The 25,314-nt window shown below is 46.3% G+C and overlaps 3 protein-coding genes across 3 annotated transcripts; 1 reads left to right on the top strand and 2 right to left on the bottom strand.

The window, feature by feature from the left end:
• Nucleotides 1-464: 464 nt before the first annotated feature.
• On the bottom strand, nucleotides 465-6,567 carry PHB2 (prohibitin 2). Its single transcript, XM_054832176.1, has 8 exons — nucleotides 6,386-6,567; nucleotides 6,227-6,311; nucleotides 6,034-6,113; nucleotides 5,755-5,939; nucleotides 3,787-3,916; nucleotides 3,198-3,301; nucleotides 2,709-2,786; nucleotides 465-2,175 (listed from the first exon to the last, which is right to left on the bottom strand). Exons 1-8 carry the CDS (start codon nucleotides 6,510-6,512, stop codon nucleotides 2,095-2,097), a joined length of 870 nt encoding a protein of 289 aa, XP_054688151.1. The 5' UTR covers nucleotides 6,513-6,567; the 3' UTR covers nucleotides 465-2,094.
• Nucleotides 6,568-6,713: 146 nt separating this feature from the next.
• On the top strand, nucleotides 6,714-9,006 carry EMG1 (EMG1 N1-specific pseudouridine methyltransferase). The gene is made up of 6 exons (XM_054832188.1): nucleotides 6,714-6,901; nucleotides 6,980-7,081; nucleotides 7,420-7,561; nucleotides 7,942-8,000; nucleotides 8,169-8,318; nucleotides 8,686-9,006. The coding sequence occupies exons 1-6, from the start codon at nucleotides 6,773-6,775 to the stop codon at nucleotides 8,797-8,799; spliced, it is 696 nt and encodes a 231-aa protein (XP_054688163.1). The 5' UTR covers nucleotides 6,714-6,772; the 3' UTR covers nucleotides 8,800-9,006.
• A 226-nt stretch (nucleotides 9,007-9,232) lies between these two features.
• On the bottom strand, nucleotides 9,233-24,344 carry LPCAT3 (lysophosphatidylcholine acyltransferase 3). Its single transcript, XM_054832163.1, is given in 14 exon segments — nucleotides 9,233-9,583; nucleotides 9,715-9,841; nucleotides 9,949-10,107; nucleotides 10,642-10,789; nucleotides 11,418-11,584; nucleotides 11,916-12,002; nucleotides 12,719-12,827; nucleotides 13,233-13,411; nucleotides 14,460-14,497; nucleotides 14,619-14,712; nucleotides 14,866-14,972; nucleotides 15,095-15,202; nucleotides 24,148-24,301; nucleotides 24,303-24,344. Coding segments are annotated over 13 exon segments (1,509 nt in total). The 3' UTR covers nucleotides 9,233-9,583; nucleotides 9,715-9,724.
• Nucleotides 24,345-25,314: the final 970 nt, after the last annotated feature.

The following is a 25,314-nucleotide window of genomic DNA, read 5'->3' as shown; positions in this document are numbered from 1 at the left end:
TGGTATAGGGCAGCCCAGTGAGACAGGGAAAAAGCTGGCCCCTGAAGCAGACAAGATTGTGCCTTGGTAAACCAAGCACAGAAGAGAGTTTAGTCAGTGGACGAAGATTTCTCCTATACTTTTGGCCAGGAATGCAGGGGGGGAAAAAAACAAGCTATAACAACGGAAGTCAGGACATAGTACATACATGCTGCTGTGACACAGAAAAGCAGGTAAGCCTGTGCTCACCTCCAGCATCTACAGGCAGCTAAGAAACAGGCCCTGGTCATCCATGAAGCTATATGAACATTCACATCTGCTCATTCTCTCCCCACCCTGTGGTTTCTCAACAAACAGGAGGTTATTTCCCTTGCTCCTTTCCCCGCAACATCCTGATTCTGCCTTCAACCAAATAAAAACTCTGTTCCACCTCCCCCATAGAAAATAACCTCTTCTTCTGGCACTAAACACACTTAGACACAGTATAAATTTTGGGGGGTTTAATTTTTACAAATGTTTGAAAGAATCACTGAGCAGACAGTGACACAAAGATATTCCAGCAGTGACAGGCACCCAATGAATGACATTTTCTTGAATTCAGTCCCAGGTTCTCTTGGGATCAAGAGTGAAAGAGAAACAAAATTTACTCGAAAAAAAGCCTGGTGCTGATGGCAGCAGAACTCCCTCGCTTGGCCAAAAAAAAAAGAATTCTGATTTTACCCTACAGAAATCTAAAAATCAAGATTAGAGGTCAATTACTATATCCACATGGGTTAATACCAGTAAGCACCCTTGCCCCCTCCCCAAATTTAACTGATGGGGTGAGAAAGGGATTACAGCTTCCTAATGGCAGAGCCCAATCCCATAACTGGATCACCACAGATGGAGCAGGGGCATGGGAACCAAATCTGGCTACTGGATTAACAACTTCAAAGTGAGGGCAAACAATACTAGTGGAGGGAGTTCAAAGCTTCCTCACTCATATCTTCTGCTGGTCAGCGCCAGTGGTTCTAGCAGGCTTTAGCTTCTTTCATTTCTTCCCTTGTTTGAGTAGGAGACTGTCACTGAAAGGGAGACAGAAGTGAGTCATTACTCCAGAAAGCACAAAGCCAAGCCAAACCAGACCCTTGCTACAGACTTGGGGGCGTAGGGTGTCACACCCAAAGGATATGGACTTCCAAGTCCGTCCTACTACGTACTTTTCTCAAAGACCCTTGAGCCTCCTGGGATGAGTAAGACAGAAAATTTGGTCAGAGGTAAGGAAGAAAGATCTTACAATCAGAGATCCCACAGAAAAGAAACCAACTCCGCCTTACTTTCCTGACTGTAAGAAATCTAAACTTTTAGCTGCATGCTATTATCTCAGCTGGCGCTGCCTTGTCCAGTAAACAGTGGACAGATTGGACAAAGTCACCAAATTCCTGCCAGCCCTGAAAGCAGGGAATGGGGTTTTCTAGCACGGGCTGGAAAGCTTTTGGAGAGTAACAGGAACATCTTCCCTAGAGATTGTTACCCCAAACCAACACAAATTCCTACGGTCATCTAAACACCTTCTTAAAGCCCTCTGCCGCAAATGCATGATGCCCTGTACACGTGGGACAGATCAGAGGACACTCCTCAGTTACTCCTGCCTTCCCCATGCAAGGTTCCTTATGGGACACACACAGAGCTCCAATTACTGAGCATCTCCTATTTGATGCAAATGTTTGTGTGGCCCCTGCAAGGAAGGCTTCAAGCTTCACATCACAAATGGGAACTGAGATAGAGATGGAATAAACTTCCTGTGGCCAGAAAGACTCAAGCCAGAAACATCCCAGGCACCAGGCAAACATCAACACCCTTGTTCCAAGTACTAACAAAAAGGATCAAAATAAACAGTGCCTTACCTTCCTCTGTGTGTCAAGAGATGCAGTAATAGGGGAAGGAAGGAAGAAAAACAAGAGTAAATTGATTAGATTTCACAAAAATATCAATTTCCACAGTAAGTAAGACTGCTCCCTACTTGTCTGTGTCCTCTGGCATCAGGCTTCTCTCAGAGAAAAGATCCTGAGAGAGCTCCCGAAAGGGGACCAGCTTCACAGGTAGGGTGCAGATAAATCGAGCCATCTGGTCCCTTTACCTGGTGAAGCCCTCATCCTGCAGGTTCAGTACCAAGTTATCCGCTGTGAGATACACACGGTTTTGTGAGCCAGCAATCTGAAAAAGAAAACCATTACGGAGATGGCATAAAGAAGTATAAATGCACATGGAGGAACAGCCCTAATAAAGAACCTATAACCCCCTCCAGACACAGCACTCTTGTTTTATTCACTTAAGATCTCAGTTAAATCAATGCAATTCCCCAGAACAACTCTGTAACTTCCTGACTACCCATCCCAGCGCCATCAGACTTTCTAAAAGAAGCGCTCATTCTGTCTCCCTGTCAGACAGACCTTTGATCCCAAGCTTATCTGTTCCCTTTGCTCAGCCTGCAGGAAACCAGGAGCTTTTGGTGGCTGCAGCTGAGTTTAGGTGATGGAATCTGATGTGGATCTGGCCTTGTCATACGGAGGGCATGAACTCCTAGCCTCACATCTAATTGCCGATCCTTGCAAGTTAAATCTTAAGCTTTACTTGAGCAGAACAAAGATCAGGACAGGGCAGGTCACATTCGCCTTAAATTCATCATGTGGCCACTGGGCTGGGAGAACAGCACAAGAACAAAGGAAATTCTGTGCCTCATTGCTCACCGTTTTTGAGATGTTTTGAGCAGCTCGGATCTTACGTAGCTTGATGTAGCCTGGATTCCTGCTTAGAGCTTCACCGAGGTACAGGAGAGCAAAAGTTAAGGAAAAATCTGCTAAGAGAAGTTACCTACCCTCAAGGAATTCTTCCTAAGCCATATCATCAAATATCTTAGCAATCTCTATCCCAATAACTCGGGCCTTTGGGCAGGCCTATTTTTACTTCCTCAAATCAAGAACAACATTATGGATTATGGTCACATACAGCCAATAAAAGTTAAACCTTAGAACAGGGAATGAAGGCTTGTGGCCTTCTCTGCTCTGACCTGCAATCTCACTCCAGCCAACTGTAGGGGAAAAAAAAAAAGAAAAAAGTGACCTACTTGAAGCTATCACCTGATAACACTCTCCTAAGCATGAGCCCAACGTGACAGATTCTCAGGAGACTGCCAAGCTCACAAGCCCCATCCCACAAAATCTCCCAAAGCAGGATATCATCTTGGCAGCTGTAGCTTCCCCTTCAGCCTGGACAATCTTCTGTTTCTGCTCCTGCTTGGCCTTCTCCACTAGGAACTGTGCACGCTGTGCCTCCTGCTGGGCTGCAGAGAGAACGGCCAAAAGCATTTGAACCAGATCCCATTTTCTGAGCCCTCCACCAGAAGCCTATAGCTGAGGTCTGGGGGCTCTGCTTTCGAAAGAACTGATGGCATTCTGGTGCCATAACCACAAACAAGAAATGCATCTAGGCATACTTTACTTTTTCTTAAATAAAATCAACAGCATCCAGGCCCTCTAAACATAATCCCCACAGTAAGGGACAGAGCCCCAGTCTGAAAAGGAACCCTACAGTCTTGGGAACTCAGTCCCACTGATGGTCCATCCCATGAGCTATGACCCAAAATTTTCTGATAATACTTGTGAAATAACCTGTTTAGCACTATTACTAAGGTGGCTGAGATTTATAACTCTGTAGCTGTATCAATGCAAAAGCAATGACACACTAGCCCAAATTCTGCTTCCTCGTTTAATAATTTGATGAAAAGGCAAAGGCAATCCACCCTTTCCAGGCAGAAACTGAACTCACCCACTTGCTTAGCCTCCACAGCTGCTGTGTATTCACGACTAAAACTAAGCTCTGTGATAGCCACATCATCCAGGATGAGGCTGAAATCCTTGGCTCGCTCTGTCAGTTCTCGTCTAATGAGCAGAGACACCTGAAACACAAATAATAGCAAAACCAGTACCAAACACAGGCTGCTTCTCACTTCCTGTGCACTCCAAAAGTGAAGCACAACTGCTCTTCACAGTTCATTCACATCAAGCCCAAGAGACATTACCTAAACCAAACCCTAAACATTAATACCATCTCTGAATCTGCTGCCTCTAAAGAACGCTGCATACCCGTAGCTACCTACCGCATTTTCAAAAGTATATTACAGCTTATTTATAGTTATCACTTTACTGTACTATACAATTAATAGTGCAAAAATAAAAACTTCCTGGAAGTTTTTTTGCTTTCACATGCTATCACATCTAGTTCCACAGTTCCTGCATGTTTTGGCAGTATGTATTTCCTTCTCCATCTTGAATTTGCCGCTGTTTGCAGTTTGACTGTCTCCTTGTATTTGTATTCAGAGTAAGAAAATAAAATTATCACCCCCCACTACCACACACTGTAGATGCATCACATTTCTTAATTACTGTAGCTACTTGTGTAGTGTGGCTACTCCACTTTTTCAGTGGATGAGTGTTGTTGGTAGATCTTTTGATTTACTCACTTCTGAGTTATCTTTAACTTGCCAGTATCTTTTTCAGGCAGGCTGAGTCGTCCTGCACCAAATATTGACATAACAGAATTATTGCTACAGTATCACATCCTTGACCAGTCTAGCATTTGCTGTTACTTTTACTGCAGCTGTTTCTGAGCAGAATTCTAAAATTATGCCTGAATCCTTTCCTGAGTGAACTGCAAGTGTGTAACTATGTAAAGTCACTTAATTTTCTTCTGATTATCAACTGCTTCATTATACATCACAATAACGAACACTAGATGAATATATGACAAGAAGGCAAATTCAAGTCAGTTTGTTCAGAAATTTCAGAGATACCGAAGTCTTTATTGCTTCCAATAAACCTAAATCCCCTGTAGACATTGTTTCTTTGTGTTACATCCTCCCTTTTACACTCATTCTCTTTATACAAGACCATTAACAAATCCGTTCAGTGCACAGCATGTGGCCTAGCACAAAAGCCTGAAGTCCCTGCTGTGAATCAGTTCTCACAACAGGACCTGGACACTTAGTTCTACTCTTTGCTTTTTTCTTGTCATGGATCAGCAGCTAGTTAAGAGATGAAAATCCTTCTGACAACTTGTCCTCTTTAGCAGTCTCATGCCGGATCTCCTCTAAAGCCTTTTAGAAGACCAGCAACTTCTCTGCCTCAGCTGTCATAGGTGACATATATTCTCAGAATCCCTGGCAATCAAATTATCAGAAGACAAGCTTTCAGGTACAGGCTTTTATAAACTAAATATTTCTATTATTTTGTAACCCACCCAGATTACTCTCTAATCTTTTTCTAAACAGAAATATTTGCTACCCTTCTGTAGCACCCATTACTGAAAATTTACCGCTTTGTTAACTGCTCATCTACTTTGCTTTTCATATTGTTTAGAACTGTTTGACTTGCTCTGACAGATCTTCTGAGACCCATGAAGGGCCAGATAATTGTTTTTTTAAAGCCAGTTCTACTGTTACCTGTAGACAATGGTGTAAGTCAGGTCTCCCTCCCCCATCATTACATTATGGTGCAGTTTTGCATTCTATGTACCAATTAATCCAGTTTTCTTCTCAGAAACTAGTGGTGCAGCCTTAGTCTTTGTATCAGTATTGGAATCAAACTGTAAGCGGGTTACAGTTCCATGCCCTTTCTGTTTGGATGCATCATCCACCAGTCTAATATATTTACCCTTCATCTGTTAGAACGTTCCCCATATCCACAGTTTAATTCTTTCTTTGCAATCTGAGTGTAAGTTTCCTCCAGAAAAGTTCACCTGGGCTCTCTGAGTGATGAGCTGTGAAGCGTTAAACTTGGCTACCACACTCTTGAGCACTTCATTAACAATGGAAGGCAGGACTCGCTCCTCGTAGTCCAGGCCCAGGCGCTGGTACATACTGGGCAGCTCTGCAGCATTGGGGCGTGTGAGAACACGCAGCGAAATGTTCACCATCTGCAAATCTGAAGAGGAGAAAGAGACGTGAGCAGGGCCAGCGCCACAGCCGGACTCCCGCCCCCTCCCACCCCGTGCTCCAGCCTGCGGGGCCGCTCTCACCTTTGGAGCCGGTGGGGGAGGAGATTTTCCGTGGCCGGGCTCGAATGTCGTAGATGATGGGGTACTGGAACCAGGGGATCCTGCGAGGAGCGGGAGGCCCGTTACACGGGGGCGATGGGGACAGCGCGGGCACCCGCAGCGGCGGGGGCCGGGACCGCGGGGCCGGGCTCGGGGCGGGGGAGCTGGGCCCTACCTGAAGTGCAGCCCCTCAGCGAGGATGGTGTCCTGCTGGACACCGCCGATGCGGTTGAAGAAGATGGCCCGCTGCCCGCCTTCCACTGCGGGGAGAAGGGGTATGGTCAGCGCGGGAAACGGAGGAACCGGGCGCGGGGGGAGGGCGAAGGGGACTCACCGATGAAGACGGACTCGCGGACGCCGTAGGCCAGGGCGCCGGCGCCCAGCAGCAGCTTGAGGGCGGTGCCGACGCCCCGCGGCCCGGCCGGCAGCCGCCCCGCCAGGTCCTTCAGGTTCTGCGCCATGGCCGCGCCGCGCCGCGCCGCGCGCCCCGCCGGGAAGGACACCGGAAGCTACCGCCTCCAAGGCGCTCCGGCGGGAAACCGCGGCGCAGGAGGCGTCACCGCCTTCCAGCGCGGCCGCACGGCTCTCCGGAAGTGGTTCCGGCCGGAGCGAGATAACGGGAGCGTCCCGGGCGCCATCTTGGGTGGCCGCGGCGGCCGGTGGGCGGGCTGGGGGCGGTGCGGTGCTCCCGGAGCCGTGTGCCCGGTGCCGCGGTAACAAAATGGCGGCGCCCAGGCGGCCTCGTGAGGAGGGGATGGAGGCTGAAGACGCTTCTCTGGAGGCGAAGCGGCCCCATGGGTCGCGGCGGCTCTTGGTAGTGCTGGAGGGGGCGAGTCTGGAGACCGTGAAGGTACGGGCGGTGGGGGGTCCGGCCGGGCCGGGGGCGGCCGTGGGCGCCCTTGCCCACCTCTCCGTGCTTTGGCCATAGGTGGGGAAGACGTTCGAGCTCCTCAACTGCGACAAGCACAAGGCTCTGCTGCTGCGGAACGGCCGGGACCCCGGGGAGGTGCGGCCCGACATCACCCACCAGGTACCGGCTGGGTCTGGGCAGTGGCTGTGGCGGCCTGGGCTGCTCGGGGTGGCGGGCGGCTTGAGCGGGGTTGTCCCTCAGCATGGGGGATGCCCGTGCCCCTGGAACGGGGGTGAGGTTGGCCTTACCCCATACGTTCGTGGTTTGTGAATTAATTCTCTTTATTTGGTTGTGGGATTGCTTTCTGTCAGCATCACAGTAGAGCTCGTGTTGCCAGATAACTCCTCTCTGCCTCAACATCGGTCCCTTCTGCATTTGTGGGGCCTGACCCTCAAGTTTTCCAAGAGTCCTCTCTCTTGCAACTTCTCTTCTTCCACTACTGTGTTTTTCTATTTCAGAGTCTCCTGATGCTCATGGACAGCCCCCTGAATAGGGCTGGTCTCCTGCAGGTTTATATCCATACCCAGAAGAATGTTCTAATTGAAGTCAATCCCCAAACCAGAATCCCAAGAACTTTCGATCGATTCTGTGGTCTTATGGGTAAGTGATTCAAACTTTATACCAGCCATAAAATACTGCAGGAAGGTGATCAGGAGTGAGGAATTTTGGGAAGAGTCAAAAAGTTGCACCAACCTTAAAAATATGGAAGTGAGCAAAGAGCAGAGAAATCAAAGTGTCTTTTTGTGATTTCTAGGATGTATAGTCCAACTATGTGCTCCTTAGCACAGCGGGGAGTGTCTGTATCAGGCTGTGCTAGCAGTAAAATAACTCACCCATCAGTATTTCTTAGGACCGCTTTAGAAGATGCTGGGAACTCTACAGACAGACTTTTTGTCTACTGTAGCTGTAATCACTAGGTAGAGGATAGGATTCCTCTGGCAAAAGAATGGATAGCTTAACTAATTTTCTTCTCTCGTCAGTTCAGCTGCTGCATAAGCTCAGTGTTCGAGCAGCTGATGGGCCTCAGAAGTTGTTGAAGGTAAACATTGCAACATTCCTCCTTTGCACCTAGTGATGTAGGAGCGGGTTTAGTTTGGTGGGGTTTTTTTATTGTTTTGGGGTTTTTCTTTGTGTGTGCAAAACCATGGACTTAGCTATGTGGCACGGTCTCTTACTTATATGCCCGTTAACTTTCTGCTTTCTGTAGGTGATTAAAAACCCAGTCAGCGATCATCTCCCTGTGGGCTGTATGAAGATAGGTACCTCTTTTGCAGTTCCAAAGGTGTCAGATCTGCGTCAACTGGTTCCTGCAGCGGAGCCAGTTGCCATTGTTGTGGGAGCTTTTGCCCATGGTTCGGTAAGTGCGCGTATCCCTTACTTAGAGTTGTAAAAATCTTTATCGGCATAGGTTTCAGTCTTGTTCTTGGCATGTGGGGGTTTTTGGTTTTTTTTTTTTCCCTGCTCTTTTTTTGCTTGGTTCCCCTGTCCCACCCCCTTTTGTTTCCCCCCAGGTAGGCTTGTCAAAAACAGGCCCCAACGTTGCCACACTTGGGACTTTTCTCCCTCCTGAGAGAGGGCACTAGTGAGGGCTAGCAGTTGTCCTGCTGTGTTTAATTGTGGCTGTATTCAACCTTGGAGAAATATCATGCCTCCCCAACCAATGAAAATAGATGGGGCTAAGTGAAAACTTGCAGCTTGATTACTTTTTTTTTTTCTTCCTCTAGGTCAATGTTGACTATACAGAAAAGATGGTCTCTATCAGCAACTACCCCCTCTCTGCTGCCCTGACATGTGCTAAAATTACTACTGCCTTTGAGGAAGTTTGGGGAGTAGTATGAGCTGCTGGTGCTACTGTCATGGTGGACTCCTAGACAGTGACTCCACATCTGGAGAGGCTCTTTTACTGAGGTGTAGACCTGGTGCAACTTTGGGCTCCTGGAAGGGAATTTCATCCTTCATCCTTGTAAATTCTGGAGCAAAGAGACTTTAAAAGGACTGCCCCACTGACCTTTTTTTCTTCCTATTAAAGGTTGCTTTTGCTAAGAGTGCTTGTGCATTTTACTTTCTTGTGTTTAATACATGGGCAGGCTTGATCCCTTTATAAATTTGGGCTGAGTCCCTGCTTGTCATGGAACTGAAATTCTTAGCTGTGCCCTGCTTGCCCTGCAGCTGAAGTTACTCGGTCCTGTGGCATCACTTTGCTTGGCAGTGTGCAACAGTTGGTGCTCCCACACTGAGGCACCCAAGAGGAAAGGAGCTGAAGCTGATATGAAAAAAAAAAGACCAGGAGCAATTTTTATCTTGGATGACAAACGTAGAAAAGTCAGAGGGTGGCTCCAATCCAATACAGTGGCTGCGTTGAGTGTTTTACAATCATCTGATATCAGCAGAGAGAGGCGAGTGTCCACTGGAGGGTGGCAGAGAGATAAGGCAACATACAGAAGGTGGAGGGTCTGGAAGGAAGCTTACTCCATTCCCCTCCTTTTGGGTCTCTGACCCTGTGCTTTCTCTTTCCCCCTCCTCACATTGAAAAAAGTCATACTTCAAGACAGCAAACTTGGCAGGTGATGCTTTGCTTCCGGAGTGTTAAGTCAACTCCTACAAATGCACGGGTGGTACAATCTGAAAAAGAAAAGTGCTAGAGTTGTTTTGGTTGATTTTTATGTTTGCTTTTCACCTTGGGATGTAACACTGCTGCCCTGCTTCCCCTCCTACCCCAAGTGTGGGATTTGCTTTACCTAGTGCAGCCTTACCTTTTGGCTGTTATTCTGCTTTCTTTAATTTTTCTTTTCGTGGCACAATTAATCTGCGAATGTAAGGCAACACCAATAGTAAGGTGAGGAACAACACGTGGCCAAGGAAATAAATAGACCTGTACACCTGTGAAGAGAAAAGGCAGGGTTAAGGATCAGCCAGCAGCTGATATGAGATCGGCTGGAGAGAAAAGGGTTAGTTGCATGAGGTGTCTGTTTGTGACTACTAAATACCTTCATCCATTTGTCCCAGGTGAAAAGGCAAAATGGCACCAGAGAGTAACCCATAAACATCCAGTGGTTAGCCTGCTGTAGCACATAGAAGATGGGCTGCAAGGCAGTGATGGAGGCCAAAGTGCTTAGGGGAGGACTGTCCCGAACAAGGTTTATGACCTAATTTAAAGAAAAAAACAGAATTCTTGTCAGTTGGATGTCCTATGACTATATATGCAGGCTCTGGGGCCAAAGTTTTCTATCCAGCTGTGTAAAATGAATTTTAGTAAGCAGTTAGTCTAAAAAAAGTAGCCAAGTACCCCATCCTCACAGTTTTAATTAAAAAACCCCACAGTACAAATATGGAATATTGTTCTCTCAGTACTGGGAGATTTAGTAGAGGCATTCAGCTCATGTGCTTGTCCTCCAACCTTTCCAGCTGCCAAGCTCTTCAGCTGCCCTCTACTCATATGCCAAGTTCTCCACTTTTCTTCCTGTCAGCTTCTACGATAAATTCATGGCTTGCCCATGCAGAAGCCAGCAACCTACTGAACTCTTGAGAACAGAACTGTATCATGTTTGAAAACCAATTCCAAAGTGAGCAGCTATTTTTTGCATTTAATCCAAGCAAAGCCTTCAGCGTGACAGCTTCCAGACTCTTGGGGAAAGGCTAATGCAGGCCACCCCATTCTGGTTAAGTCAGACAAAGCGCACCTGTCTTTCAACGATGACTATAAGCAACTCCATTTGAAAGCACACCAGGTAGCCAGAGTGCAGCCCGTGCCAAATGGCCAGGAAGAACAGGGCCAGTGCCTGTGACAGCAGTTTGTTACCCAGGAACTTCAGACGCTTGAAGATGTAGCTAGAGCAGAAAAGAAACAAACTCAAAAGTGCTTCTAGTTTATTGTCTCTCCTCCCCTCTCCACATCAGAGATGCAGGGCCCAGAGGACCGTACGCCTTTGCACACCCTGCAATGACAGGAACAGCAAGAGAGTTCCCCTTACAAGGGCAAAACGTACCTCAGCCCTTGTCTTAAAGACGTCCCAGCTAATGGGGAGAAGTGATTCATCCAACAACGCACACAAAAATAGTATTTTACAACTCAGCTGTATGTCCCAGCAAGTGCTGAACCAAAACCTGGTTGAGTCATTGTATAGGGAGCATCGAAAGGCATGACGTAGGAACCAGCTGTTAGAGCAGTTCTGTGGCTGTTTGACCAGGCTCGCTGTGGTCCCATTCTAGTCTCTGCCCTCCTGCTGCCATCAGGTGCTTGCCTATATTAATGAATTGGTCTTTTAAATTGAATGAAAAGATCTGTCTAACCCAGTAACCTGTTTCAAATGGCACAGCAGCAGAATGTGGAAGAAAAAGTGTAGGAACTGAAAACTGGCAGATTCTTCCTCTAATACTCCCTCTCAGCCTAGGATCTTGGTTCTGTTGTCACAGACGTGACCGACACATTATAGAAGGGGAATTCTGTCCTGCTCACCGGGCCACCCAAGCATTGGTGTTGATGTTGAAAGAAGCGATGGTCCCTGTGAACAAAGGTGTTGTCTCATACAGCCAGACCTTCATGTTGGCACAGGCATCCCACAAAGGCTTTCCGCTCTGGTCCTTCCCATTGTACCCCAGGCCAACAAGGATGCAGACACCTTCCTATGGAAAAAAGATTCACAAGAAAGCAAGAAAGATGAGAGGAAAAAATTGCCTTTTTTTTTTTTTTTTGGAAAGGCAGAGCTGGGGAAGCTCTGACTCTAACTTTCTTGAGTGGAGAGCACCACTGCAGATGGAACAAATGGATAAAAAACTGCCTACTTTTTAGTTAGCTAGCCTTTGCTAACTTAAAGCAAGCTAAACTGACCTGCACTGATCCCCAGATATTTGGATTACTTCCATTTAATGCTATATTCAAAAGCATACTAAGTAGCTGCAAAGGTGCTACCTTTGTTCATTTGTCTTTTGTTTCTGGAATGACATCTAGACTCACCGTAACAAGCCAGCAAGTTACGTATTTGTAGAGTATAATTTTGCCCCAGATCAATATGTAACCACAACGGAACCAGAAAGGCTTCTCCTGCAGAGATAAGAGTGAAATAGAATAAAAATAAACCCCGGAGTTGAGTGGCAATAATGAGACAAGGTAGATGAGATCTCATCACTGTCTTTCATTTTAATCTGATATATGTGTTGAGAATGCTATATGGACTGTACTGCCAGGCTATTGGCTTATGCAAATTTATACATCATTCTCCTTCTTTTGGTAATATTTGGCTGTACTGAAACAGATACTTTGGGAAGACTCTGGGATTAGCATAATCATTGCAGAATTTACTCCCTCATTTATTCATACTGACACAGAAACACTGATAATCTGCAGGTAGGAATTAATTGTTAATGAGTTTTCTAAGAACCTCAAAGATTCTGGTGAGCCTTGCAAGTTACTCTAGTGAAGTTCTTTGCGTGTAATGCTTAAATGGAAGGTCATTAAAAGGCCGCAAAATACACCTGTTAGGTTTACAAAAACAGTAGCATCTAAGATTAATTCTCTATTTGTAAAAGTTTTCATTTTGTTCAGTTCAGCTTAACACACTCCTGTTCTGCATCAAATGGAATCCACAGGACAGGCAGTAAAGCCAAGTCAGTTGTGGAAAGACTTATAACTAGTTGCTCTTTATTTTTAAATTGAGGAAAAACTGAAGAAAAAAAATAAAATCCACTCTTGTAGACCCAGTGCCCACCAGAGAAGTGGAATTCTTCCACAGCCCAGAACTGCCAAATTAATCATATTACCATATAATCATCTGAGATGAGGTATTCATCAGAGACGTACATGCTTGACAAGGTATAGGTTACTAGAAACAAGAGACCCAAACTCAGGCGCTTGAGAGCAGGCACAAAACTGTGAAAGAAAAATATGAAAGTCAAAGAAAAACCTTGGAAAGAGACCGTCAAACTCACAATTTTAAAAACAGATGTGAAGAAGAGGAGGTAGGGGAGATGGCAATAGGGAGTCACCACGTTCCACTGCAGCAGATGCCTCCGTTTGGAAGCTGGGCTGCTAACATTACCAGATTGAGACTGAGTCTGTACTAAAGATGTCAAATTGTTCCACGCCCTGGAACAACACTAGGAAATTAAGCAGAGAGTTACGAGCAACTTTTGAAAGACTGCCTTGTCTTATAAATCACTTCTGGTCACAGTACTTCAATGTCCAGGTAAGAAGGCACTCTGCTGCAGGGAACACGTGGGGGATTCAGCATTCTGGGATCTTAGGAAGGTGAGGAGCTAAGTGGCTTTTTATTACCTATTGGGTCTCTGGCCTTGAACGTCAGTCATCTCACCCCTTGCCAGTTTCTGATAGTCTGTCATGGAGAACTGAGGCCCCACCATGAAGGCACCATAGAAATAGGAGAATCCCGAAACCTCCAGCAAGGTAGGAACTCCCCGGACAGCAAATTGCCGCTGCTCAGGGGTCAGGAACTCCTGCACCAAAGGGAGTGGCATTAATATCATCCATAGGGATCTCGTACTAGCTCTGGATGTTATGTTCTCAGCCTACCTCTCAGTTCTTGCTGTCCATGTATATGGAACTTTCCACTTTGTACTTCATGTCCATTCTTCTCCCCAGCCATTTCTATCCCCACCCCCTCTAAATAGCAACAAGACCCAATGGCTGAGACCAGTTGCACGGATCTCTATTCCCAAATAAGCTCAAAAGATGGAAGGGATCTATTGACATGCATCCCTGCCAGCATAGTAGGCATCGTAAAAGTACCGTATCTGACGTCTTCCAATACCTGACTGCAATTGCATCTACTCTCCCAAGACCTTATCATCCTACCTTTCCTACTTCTTGATGCAAGATTTCATTGTCTTTAAATACTTGAAACTTCAGCTTACGAAATTTCAGCTCAACCTTGGTTTTTTTTGCAGTCAGCAGTGATTCCATGGATGCTAAAGACTCAGTCAGGCCCCAAATAGGAGACGGGGAATGCAGATACTTGAAGTAGGATTAAGAGACTGTAGCAAGTGTTCTGCCCTCTCCCACACACTGCCGGGCAACTTCTCTCACTGTTTCATCTGCTCTAAAAACAGGGCCCCAACAAATGGTAAAGGGTGACCACTCAGAAGGATATGCTAAGACTAAACAAAGGAAAGGAAGATTGGATCTGAGATCTAGTGCAAATGAAAGGTACGCTACCCACAAGACACAGAGCATTGGGGATCTGGAACCTAAAGCAACAGATTTGAGGGAAGGAGACAGTGGGGAATTTGGAAAGGGACAGAATAATATTCTGACATGATTGATTGTCCATCTCTGATCACTACTGTCTCTGTTGCAAATTATTTCTTTCCACTTCAGAATTCAGTGCCCTCAGACACTCAAGAGTCTCCCCTCTCAGCTATGGCTTTTACCAAACAATGGATGCAGCTTGCTAACTCATATCCTTTGAACTTGATTTTCTGACCTCTAGCTCACTGGAATGGCAGGGAAGAGGGGAGGAGGAATGAAGCAGACATGGTGTCTTACCGGATCTTTTCCTCCATCATAGTAATCGATGGCCAGACCTAGAGGTGAGAAACAATTATTTGAAGCCCTGGGATGGGCTGGTTGGGTCGAACAAGCTGTCCTCTCTTCCCCGAGGCATGGCTTGCAGAGTACAAGAGATAAGACGGAGATGTCACTCACCAATCAATTTGAGTGTCAAGACACAATGTGGCATTGTCCACTTGATGTCATAATGTTCTGTGGCTGTGAAGTAATATCCAGCCATAAGGTATGTCTGAAAGAAACCATTGTTTAGGTTATTCAAACTAATTCCTCCAGCTGGTTTTGATCTGTCTCCACTTTTCCACCCACAGTTACTACTGGGAAGTGCAAAACTGAATAGAGGGCTCCTTTCTACAAACCAATGCAGTAAGAAAGGGAGTTTTACCATTTGAAAGAAGAACGTGGTGAAGACAGCAGTGATTGTGCGACCCATTAGTCTCAGTATGAGGAACTGGATTAGGACGCATAGCAGGGAATGAAACAACTGCATCCCTGTGGGACGGGAAAGAGAGAGAGAGAAATATGAAGTAGAGATGACATTTTCCCACTACAGGTCTTCCCAAACCGCAGCACGCCCTGGGCCAGGCAGCTCTGTCTTCCCAAACTCATCTTACCAAAATTGAAGTAAGCAATTGAGAGTCCTGTGAACACATTGTAGAGATGAATGAGGTAGGTCTCCTTCTGGAAGAGGAAATAGCGCTGGAACAAGGCAAAAGGATATCCTGAATAGACGAGAAAACAAAAAGATGAAAGAATCGTAAATTAGTGTAGACAAGCATTTGTAATGGTCCACATTATAGCCTTCTTGAACATGTTAGTAGGAACACGCACTTTGCATAGATACATCATCAAGACAGGTCACGGTGTACATTCCTGAAATTGTATTTCTATCTCGGGAGATAGAAATACCAGATTAATTACTCTGTATATTACACAGAAGAAAATACTTTAACAGGAACAAAATCATATCAAAGTTGACACTGAAGTGCAAGAAATTCCAGGATTACAGTTTCTGGCCTCATTCAATACATGTGATGGATAATGCTGAAATACATGAATTGGACTTTAGTCTCTGATTCATTTCCAAATTCTGTGACAAATACAGTGAACATGGAAAGAAGCTAGATTAAAAAAAAAAAAAAAAAGAGCAAGGGGGGAGGGTGGAATTTTATGGTTAATACCATGACATCATCCTAAAAAATTAAATCCCCGCTCCCACCTCAATGAGTTCTTACATCGTGCCGACCAGCTTTAATCCCACAAGTGACCACTTCCTCAAGTGACCTCCAGTAGCATACTCTTTCTTTTCTAACTCTCCAACTTCAGATTTACATCTGATTTGTGAGCTATTGGGCACACAAAGCTGTAACTAAAATCCACTGGGACTACACGTTAGTATTTTTGAAGAAGCATTTCATATGGAGCAGCTAAGGTAAGCAGAAGAAGTTTTTTCCTTGCAATTTCTGCATGTCAGCTCCAAGTCTAATTTAGGAATGCCTCCAGATTATTCATCTGTGGCTCTAGTGAGAAGCAAACATTTGTGAAGCACTCTGGTAGTACGGTGAGAAATGCCATACAGAAACTCATCAGTAAATTAAATTCTGTCATCTAGGTGAGGTTCATGTAGCATACAATAAACATTGCCACATATTAGACAATAAATATATTGTTTTAATACATATTGACACAGGAAGTGTTGTCCATCTCACAAGTATGTGAAATCTGTTCACACAATTAGCATTTCTAAAGGCATGTGCGCAATGAGCTGAACTGGGATAGCAGAAGCAACTTTAATTCTGGCATTTTGTAACTTACTGCTTTACTTTGCAAGCTTGCGTTCTTTTATCCTGATTAAAAACAAACCAAAAAAGTCTCTTCTAGCAAAAAAAAAAAAAAAAAAAGAAGAAAAAAGGAAATTCATCACCACAATACTGGCATCCATACTGCTTATTAGCCTTGCCGAAATTTGTAGCAGTGGATAGATCTCTGCTACTTACACTAATGGAGTAATAGTAGCAGTAGGTAGTCATGTTTTGTATGGAGCAGTAATAAAAGGTGATGAAATGCACATTTTGCTGAGAAGTGTTTGATGGATGGAAGGTTTCCAATAAGCAAGGCCAAATCTAATCACTGCTGTGAGAGGAAATGAGAAACTCCGTCACATTATGCAAAATAGATGTCTTGCAGTCTGTCAGTGCTAACATGCTGAGGTGTGACTGGAGCCATTTTAAGGTCCTGTCTGTCCCCCCAAACCCCTTGGGAGGGAGTCCCAGAGTTTGGGAGCTTTGGGCTCCCTTCTAGATCCTGGGCGGCAGCACGCTCTACTGAGTTCAGATGCATACCTGCTGCTTCTTGCTGCTCCCCATTTCCTCAGCTTCTCCCATCCCTTTCCCTGCCTCCTTGTTCCTGTTCCTTCCTCCTTTTGTGTCCCATGCCGGTTTCCATGCCACAGGCTGCTTTCTCCATCTGAGCGGCCGGCCAGCCCCACATACCACGGCCCTTTGCCCGCAGAGCCTGGCAACCTTGCTGCCGCTCATCCAGCTTGCTCTTCCCAACCGCAACAGCAGCTCCAAATTCCCCTAAAAAATGCCTTACCCAAACCGTCCCTTTCCCTTCCTGCTCCCCCATGCTTTTTACAGGCTTCTATTTTGTTATCCAGCATGCACGTCTGTCCCGTTTGCCCCATTGCTTCCCTGCACACCAGCTGGTGGGGGGAAAGAGGGAACTGGCAAAGAGAGTTCATCACACCGGCTCTCTGGGCATACAGGAGTAACTCAAAGAATCAGAGCAATTCACATGATTAAAATAAACAAGCAAACTAGTATTGTCTACCAGTCTTTTACTCAGAAACATGCAGACAGGGATTCTTTTCTCACCTGCCAATTTTCCTGCTGAAGTTTAATAAACGTATTAACAACTGGCTTTGTGAAATGGGAAGTGGTAAAAAAAAATAAAGTGTTACCATCAGTTTAGATCAAAAGTTAAAATACTGAGGTTTACTGTGGAAAAATGTTTCCCCCTTTTGAGCAAGGGGGAGAAAAATCAGAGCAGAAATACAGGCAAAGCACAATTTATTGCTGTTTGTCAACACATACAGTCTTAAACCCACATTTTCAAGGGTTTCCCACTCTCTCAAAAATCAGTACAATCTTGTAAAACATTCCATTTTCATTGGGAAAAAAAATCTGGTTTTTGGCTCTAGCCATTTCTGTAGACAGAATTAAATTATGATTGAATACTATAATGTACCTCAAATTTGTAAAAGCCGGAAATTTCATCTACTTTCTCCCATTCCCAACTAGTGTTCTTACTCTTTAAAAGACCTGTCTCACTTGCCAGGCATACTCCTTTTTAGCTCTAAGCAGGTGATCATATCATGGTTTGGGTAGTGCTGCTCTGAAGGAAAAAGAATTACAAGCCCTTGCAAATAGAGAGCTACTAATGTGCATAGCATACATGTTTTTAGAAAGCCACAAATTTAAATCCTGGTCTTGCACTACATAGGTGCTGTTCCAGTTCAAAAGTCACAATGTCAGCCTAAATTCTTCTGATATCCAGAGCAACTTGCTAGTACTCTGGACTGCAATTTAGTTACAGTTTTGCTGTGCACGAGATAATGTTCTGGTTTACAACTGGGCCAATTCCACATAGCAGATATAAATTTTAACCCCCAAATGGCAGTGGATACTGAATACCAGTGGTCATTCTCCTGTCGCCTGTGCTCACATTAACACTCATAAACTATCTATTAAAGAATGAGCTATTCCTACCAAAAACAATGGCAGTACTCCCATCCCACTACAATGTTCTTGAAGCAGCCTGAAATAGTGCAGCAAAAGCAGAAGAGCAGTTTTTGAGGTTATCGTTGCCTCCTGGCAAGCTTGCTGTCACATTTGGAGATGTCAGCGGCAGGATGCTGTGCTGCTTTGCTTGTGCCATTCAGAAGCAACAGGACTGGTGTCCCTGCTCCTTGCAGCCGAGGGACCCCGCACGGCAGCTCCCAGTCTGCCAAAATCCTTTTTCACAACTCCCTCAGGCAGAGTGGACCGAGGCAGGAAACCAGCTGCAATACTGCTGGAGAAAACAGAAGGTGACCCCCTAATCCGAAGCAATTCTCCTGCTCTATGCAACATGGAGTTGAAAAGCAATCTGCATGCAGAGTTGATTTTTGCCTCTAGACAGACTTTCTATAGGAGGGAATTAATAATTGATACAAAAGGGACAAATTAGCCAAGACATGCTGCTGATGACAAATTCCCCCCACCTTTTTTTTTTAAAAAAAAAAACTTCACAGGAACAAGAGGACGATCTCTGGTTAAGAGAATGCCTGCACTGGAAGGAAAGGTCGGCTTCTTGGCCACAGCCATTTGGGAGAGTAATGGGCCACCGCACAAATTCCAGGTTCTCCACAGACACAAAAATCTAATTGAGCAAAAGAAGTAAATGATCAAGAAGCTGGATTAGGCAGGAGGAAAGTTCTACACATTCCAAGCAAAAATAGCACTGTCAAGTTTGCCATCTTCTGGAAAGGGTGATTAAGGTACCTGTCTTCTTCTGGAGATAAAACTGCAAATAAGAACACCAGAAACATTCTTTTCATCTTTGCTCCCTTTTTTTCCCCTTTTATATACATTAGCTCTGTTTCATCTTCAAGAAAGCAGATCAGACTATTTTTCCTCTTCTCCCTTTTGCTGATCAGTTAACTTAACCTTTGTTAACATCTAGCAGATCAATTGTCTCTGTTTTCTTATAACAATGCTAAAACTAAAAGGAAGGGGACAACAGGAAAAAGACACGTTAAAATATAAGCCTTACCTAATATTCTGATTTCAAAAGGTATTCTCTTTTTCTGCCTACAATACTGCAAAACTCCCACACCTTGTTTAACACTGGGTGCATATACGTGAGTATTTTAGTTCAGCTCAGGAGTATACTTTTAAAGTCCATTTATGGTGCTTTAGTTTGCATAGCAATACTGTCTTAAAGCATGTGAACAGGACTCTCTTCAGATGAAAATGAACTGAAAATGCACTCCAATCGGTGTTCAGTCCATATGACTGGACTGAAACAAATCCAAAGTAAATGCCCAAAACCCATCAGGTACTGCACACAAAACAAGTCCACTCTAGAGATCTGCTCCTACTGTACCATTTTACTTGCTATGTAGACATAGTGTGTAGCATTACGCAGCACTTTTTTTTTAATAATTATTATTATTTAAGGGATAAGATGTAGTTGAAGTTAAAAGTTTAAACAAGGCAGCACACGAGTGCTCTGTGACAGGGTTGGTTTTAGCTCCTGTGACAGGATGGTGCTGCTCTTACAACTTCTCCCATATCTTACCCATTAAGACCAGTTGTTTACCTCCCTTTCAGTAAGGTTCTTTCTTGGCTGACCAGCTGGGGACTTGAGTTGGCATAAGTCATCAGTTATGGGCAACCACAGGGAGAATTTCACTGAGTCTAAAAAGCTCCAGGATGCAAACAGCAGGAACAAGCAGAAGATGTAAAAAAAACCAGTGAGAGGTAGAAGAGGAGGAGGTAAGACCTCTTGCAAGGAAAGCAGCTGGTTTCTGGCACCTCTTCTGTAGGAACGTGTTACTTTCTGCAGGTCACTGCTATGTCTGTAGATGAGGGAACACTTCCCCAGTGCTTCTCCTGGCAGGTCTGGGCAGATCAGCAGGGTCAGTTCTGGCTCAGGGCTGTAAACAGTACGTTGGCCCCCCTCCATATTATGCAGCAGAACATGCCAGGTAGCTTGCAAGCCACTGTGGAATAGTATGGCCAGATAAATGTCTTTAGCTCTTTGGGATCATACAGCCATGCAAGAAATAAGATCAACCTAAAGTCTTAAATACACAGTGCCACGAGGCCTCCTGTATGTTGGCTTACACTTCGAGCGGTAACAGCAGGAAATAAAGCCATCTCCTCTCATGGGAGGACAAGAGCAGCAGCACAGAGACCTTCTTCTCTCCTTCGCACCCTTGGAGGGGCTCCCCCCTTTTCTTTGCCAAGAGGCTAGGACAGCATTGGATCAGATCGCTTACTCCGGCAGCTGGAACAGTAATTCTGTAGGTACAGAGCTGGGACCATTGGTGTCTTCCATGCTGATCTAAAGACAGAGTTTCTCCTGGGGGAACACTGGGCCTTGGACCTACTGAAGAATGCAAGGTAGAGTACATCTCTCAAAAGATATTTTCATATGATGGACAGACATTAGTATGCTAGACATACCACAATTTTTTAAATGACAGGGTCCAGAACTATGCTTCAAGTATTATTGATGTTGATAATATTGCCAAATTGCGGCCTAATTTCTTCAAAGGTTGTTTATGCAAATTTTCACATACAGGAAGTCTGAAGTGAGTTTTAATTCTTGCACAATCTGAGTAATGGACTCTATTCTAGTTGTATTCTTTGCTTCAAAAATGCAGGATATATAAAAGGTGTCTCTGACTTAAATACAAAGCTGTGACTAAAATCCCCGTAATTTGCTCACCAACGTGCTGTTACAATCTTCACTTGTTCACTGAGAAAATGTGGTGCCCTTTAGGACTATTCCAATTTTTGTTCTTGGTTGCTCCTCCTTCCTCCTTCTCTCGTTCTTCCCTGTATTTAATTTTTTTTCAGTAGTGGCAGAATGTTAACATTTTAAATGACCCATTTTGGTTATTTCAGATCATGACTAAGTGAACGCTCTTATTCTGAGTCAAGAGAGTGCATTAAAACTATTTTTTCAACAACAATTCAGCTTTCTCTGGAAATTAATGTAAGAAGTTGCAAAGTCCTTTGCGATTCTTCCTCTTTTTTTCAGAAAGCTATTTTTACCAGTTTCTGGTGATCTCCTGAACAGCAAAACCTTAGAAACAGTTGTCGCAGTAGAACTGCACAGTGCAGATGGTAAGCTGCATCACAGAGGGAGATAACCAACAACTTTATAATCTATCATTGAACAAGAGTACCGCGCTTCATCCTCATGGTCTTGTTCTGAAATAATTCAGCAGCATTAGCCGCAGCCAACAAAAATAGTTTTCTTCCTGAATCTGTGCAAACACCTGAAATGGAGGAAGTGAAGGAAAAGCCGTACCTTGCTTGTCCTAATGTCATTTCCAGCTTTTAGAAATGCCTTTCATTTATACCCCATGCCATCCTATGAAGTGGTCATCAGCGCTAGCTGCATTACCAACAGGCTTAAGGCTTTCAGTCACATTAAAAGGATTGTAAACTAAGCTGCAATTAAATGAATATTTCTTCACTAGCGCTGAGTTAAGGAACTCTTGTCACTCCCCTATCATGTTGCTCTGGAGTGGTGCTTGGCTCTTCCTTTTAATATAATGGTATAATGCTTTACTACCCATCCATTAAGCAGGAAAACTCGAGTCAATCCCCTCTGCCTCAGTGGTTCAATCTACATGACCTGCAAAAGTACCAAACTACAGGCAAGGCTGCTTTGCATGCCTTTAAGCCTTCCGTCTGAAGTTCTGCCTCCAATTGCATGTAATTAAGAGATACTGAGCTAGGGAGAAAGGACAGGGAAACGTGCAGCTCTAGCCTCCTGGTTTGGTATAGGTTTTAGGTATGCAGGGGAAAAAAGTGCAAGTGGGTTCCCAGGCCCTGATCTCCAGACTTTCAATACAAATTATAAAGACCCATTAAGACTTTACGAAAAATAGATAGTGGCCTACCTCAGGAAGGGACACTGTGCCATCTCAGCGGGCTTAGTGTCAACACTATACGTGGAACATTTGTAACAACACACACGAATCTCACACTTCATTAATCTACTGACTGCAGTGCGCATCTCTTCTTATCATTAAGATGGTAATTATCTGCTGTTCATTTCAGAGAAGTGGTTTTGCTCACCCATAGAACACCAAGCAGGAAACAGCCTTCCAATATCGTGTTCTAGCTTACTGCTAGTAAGAAGCAAGAAACTCTGAGGGTATGTTCAAGGTGAATTCTGCAAAGGCATCACTCTATCCACACATGCTTTCTAACACCTCTTCTGCATCAGCACTTGTAAGACTAGTGCCTTGGTTGGTTCAGTTGACTAACCTGGTAGTAAACTATCTGCTTTTTCTGGTTTAGGTTTCTGCCAATCTGATGGCAATTAAAGTACCACAGACAGATGTGGGAGAAAAGAAAACAGGACTTTTCCCATTCAGCTGTGGGGGAGCTGCTAGATTAATTCACACTGATTTATGTCTATGTCCTGTATATGTTTCCTGTTACTTCATTTGTTCTTTATAGAAGAAGTTTGGTTTAACTAACTTCTAAGTTAAGTTCAAAATGACAGTCAGTTCAGTCCCCTATATCCACCCTTGACATGAAGAATGTTTTGGTTCAGTTTGATCTTACACATCGTAGATTAAATCAGGCAGAAATAAGTCTGGTCCAAACCACAGTTATAAAGTGACACAACTTTTCTTGCATCTCCTTAAAAATTACACTTTTAGTTAGCCAAAGCAACTTTGACAGATGATACAGTAGCAGCTGTGTCACTTCAAATATACTTTTAGGTTCAGAAAAAATCTTGTATTTCCTCTCTGCTAGGTGACTACACCACCAAAAGCTTTCAAAAACCAAAGTTTCACTGGGCATCTGCAGAGATTTATGTAGACAGCATGTATCCATACACTTGAATTAATGTTTTGGGAGCTGTAACCTCCCCTTCAATTGTTAGCCCACATTGTAACTCTAGCCCTGCCTTAACCATTTTACATGTAACTATCTCATGTTTAGGTAAGCATAAGCAGCATGAGTTTTGCAACATGCTTTGCATTGCAGGTGGAGCGCAGCATAACATCCCGGTTCTTCTGGCCACTTAGCAGGCTTTGCTCGCCCTACCTGGTAGTCCCTGTGATGCCATGCCACTCCCACATAGTTCCATGATCGCTGCAGACACTAATAATGTCTCTTGGCAGAGACCTCCCTGCATTCGGACAGGGTGACATCTCGGAGGGGTTCTGGAGATTCCTAAGCGTGCACCCCTCCAGACACATGCTCGGGGGGAATTTGATGCACATGCAGCGCCTGGCATTCACGCAAAGGCAGCGGAACAATTGCAAACAAAGTTCCCGCGCCCAAAACATCACTCACGACACAGACCTAAAGCGGACTCGTTTTGCAGCACGCCGAGTGCCAGCAGGTCTCAAAGCCAGGCTGCCGCCCCCGGACGCGGGGTGCCTGCACCCCTTTCACAGGCCGCCTGCCAGGCCCTCGCCCCCACCTCCCTGCGGGGAAACCCACCGGCTCGCCCGCCCGCTTCAGGGCGGGTTCCCCCTCTCCACCGGGGGGTCGCACCCGGGCTCGCACCCCGACAGCTGCTGCGAGGCACGTCCCGAACTCCCCGCCGCGCGGTGGCACAAGCCGGGCGCACGCCACCCTCCGCCGGTCGGGCCAGGCCGGACCGGGGCGGGGCCGGTGGCGGCAGGGGGCTCGCCCGCCGGCTCCGCGCGCACACGTGGCCTGGCACGGCGGCACTGACACAGGTGCGGTTCCGCGCCGGCAAGGCGCTGCGCGAACGCTGCCCGGCCCCCGCGCAGCACGGTACGATACGGCACGGCGGCGGAACGGCGGGGTCGTCCGGCCCCACGACGGGCGGGGCGCCCTACCCGGGGCGCCAGACCCGCTCACCCCCGACCGCCGCGCCCTCTGCCCTCCCTTACCCATCAGGATGGACACGATGAGGCGCAGCGCCTGCTCCGAAGAGCCCAGGGCCTCGGCCAGCTGGGCCAGGCCCCAGCCGGACCCCGCCACCGCCATCTTCTCCCCCGGCCGCCCCACCGGCCGGTCGCTCCTCGAACCCGGCAGCGGCACCAGCCACCGCGGCCCCCGCACCGCTCGCGGCCCCCTCCGCGCCCATTGGCTGCGCCGGGACGGCCACGCCCCCACGGTGCCTCCGATTGGACAGCCGGTGGCAGCGGGGCAGGGCCCTGCGCTCACTAAGGCAAAGGTTACCCCGCGAGTGGGCGGTGCCGCGGGGCTGTCCCCGCTAGCCCATGATTGGAGAAAGCGCTTCCGAGGGCGGGGCTCGCCCCGGGCGGCGGGGGGGCGGGGCCAGGCAGGCGAAGCGGAGCTCGCCTCCCCATTGGCTGTGGCGAGACAGGAGAGAGCCGGGCAGGGAGGGGTAGGGGATGGGGCGGGGCAGGGGTTATTCGCGGGCACGAGGCTGCACGAGGCGGGCGGCGCGGGGCCAACGGTCATGCGAGCGGGGCAGGGACAGCCCCTGCGCCTGGGCCAGGTTTAGGTCTGGGTCTCGGTTTGGGTTTGGGTCTCAGTCTCAGTCTCAGTCTCGGCTTTGGTTTGGGGCACTGCTCTGCTGGCTGGGGACAAGGCATGCTACTGAGCCTCCCCAGTGCTGCCAGGTCCGCCGCCCCAGTGGCTCCAGGAAGATAGACTGATGGTGCTTGGCTCTTGTGGCACAGAGGGATCTGCTTCCGGTACCAGGCATTATGGCAGCACCTGGCCCTCACCATGGCCCCGTGGCACCCAGCTCTTTGTAGTCACTGGGTGGCTCTGCCTGCACAGCCTCCTTGCAACTCCTCCGTTGGAGGGTCTTCTCCTAGGTGTGTCCCTTCATGCAGACATCCATGAGTGCACCCCAAGTTCTCCACAGCATAAGCTTCAGGTGCAATGGATGTGATCCTCTTCCCCTTGTTTGTGTTACCATGTTCCTGCTGTGTCATTCAGGTGGGCAGTATTGCCCAAACTTAGCTGGAGGGGCAAACACAGAGTGACACAAAGGTTTGTATGAGAAGGGACCTCTGGAGGTCTCAGATTCAAACCCGTGCTCACAAGCAGAACTCCAAAGCTGGATCAGGTTCCTCAGGGCA

Source organism: Grus americana, chromosome 1 (genome assembly GCF_028858705.1).
Source record: "Grus americana isolate bGruAme1 chromosome 1, bGruAme1.mat, whole genome shotgun sequence".
Lineage (NCBI taxonomy): Eukaryota > Metazoa > Chordata > Aves > Gruiformes > Gruidae > Grus > Grus americana.
Note: the sequence above shows the minus strand (reverse complement) of the source record. Positions and strands in the feature narration are given on the sequence as shown.

Coding starts and splice junctions, on each gene's coding strand:
- PHB2 (XM_054832176.1), bottom strand. CDS start 6,512: ATGGCGCAGAACCTGAAGGACCTGGCGGGGCGGCTGCCGGCCGGGCCG. Junction 6,312..6,385: donor CCGCGAGTCCGTCTTCATCG/GTGAGTCCCCTT, acceptor TTCTCCCCGCAG/TGGAAGGCGGGCAGCGGGCC. Junction 5,940..6,033: donor CTCCCCCACCGGCTCCAAAG/GTGAGAGCGGCC, acceptor TCTCCTCTTCAG/ATTTGCAGATGGTGAACATT.
- EMG1 (XM_054832188.1), top strand. CDS start 6,773: ATGGCGGCGCCCAGGCGGCCTCGTGAGGAGGGGATGGAGGCTGAAGAC. Junction 7,082..7,419: donor GGCCCGACATCACCCACCAG/GTACCGGCTGGG, acceptor TTTCTATTTCAG/AGTCTCCTGATGCTCATGGA. Junction 8,001..8,168: donor GGCCTCAGAAGTTGTTGAAG/GTAAACATTGCA, acceptor TGCTTTCTGTAG/GTGATTAAAAACCCAGTCAG.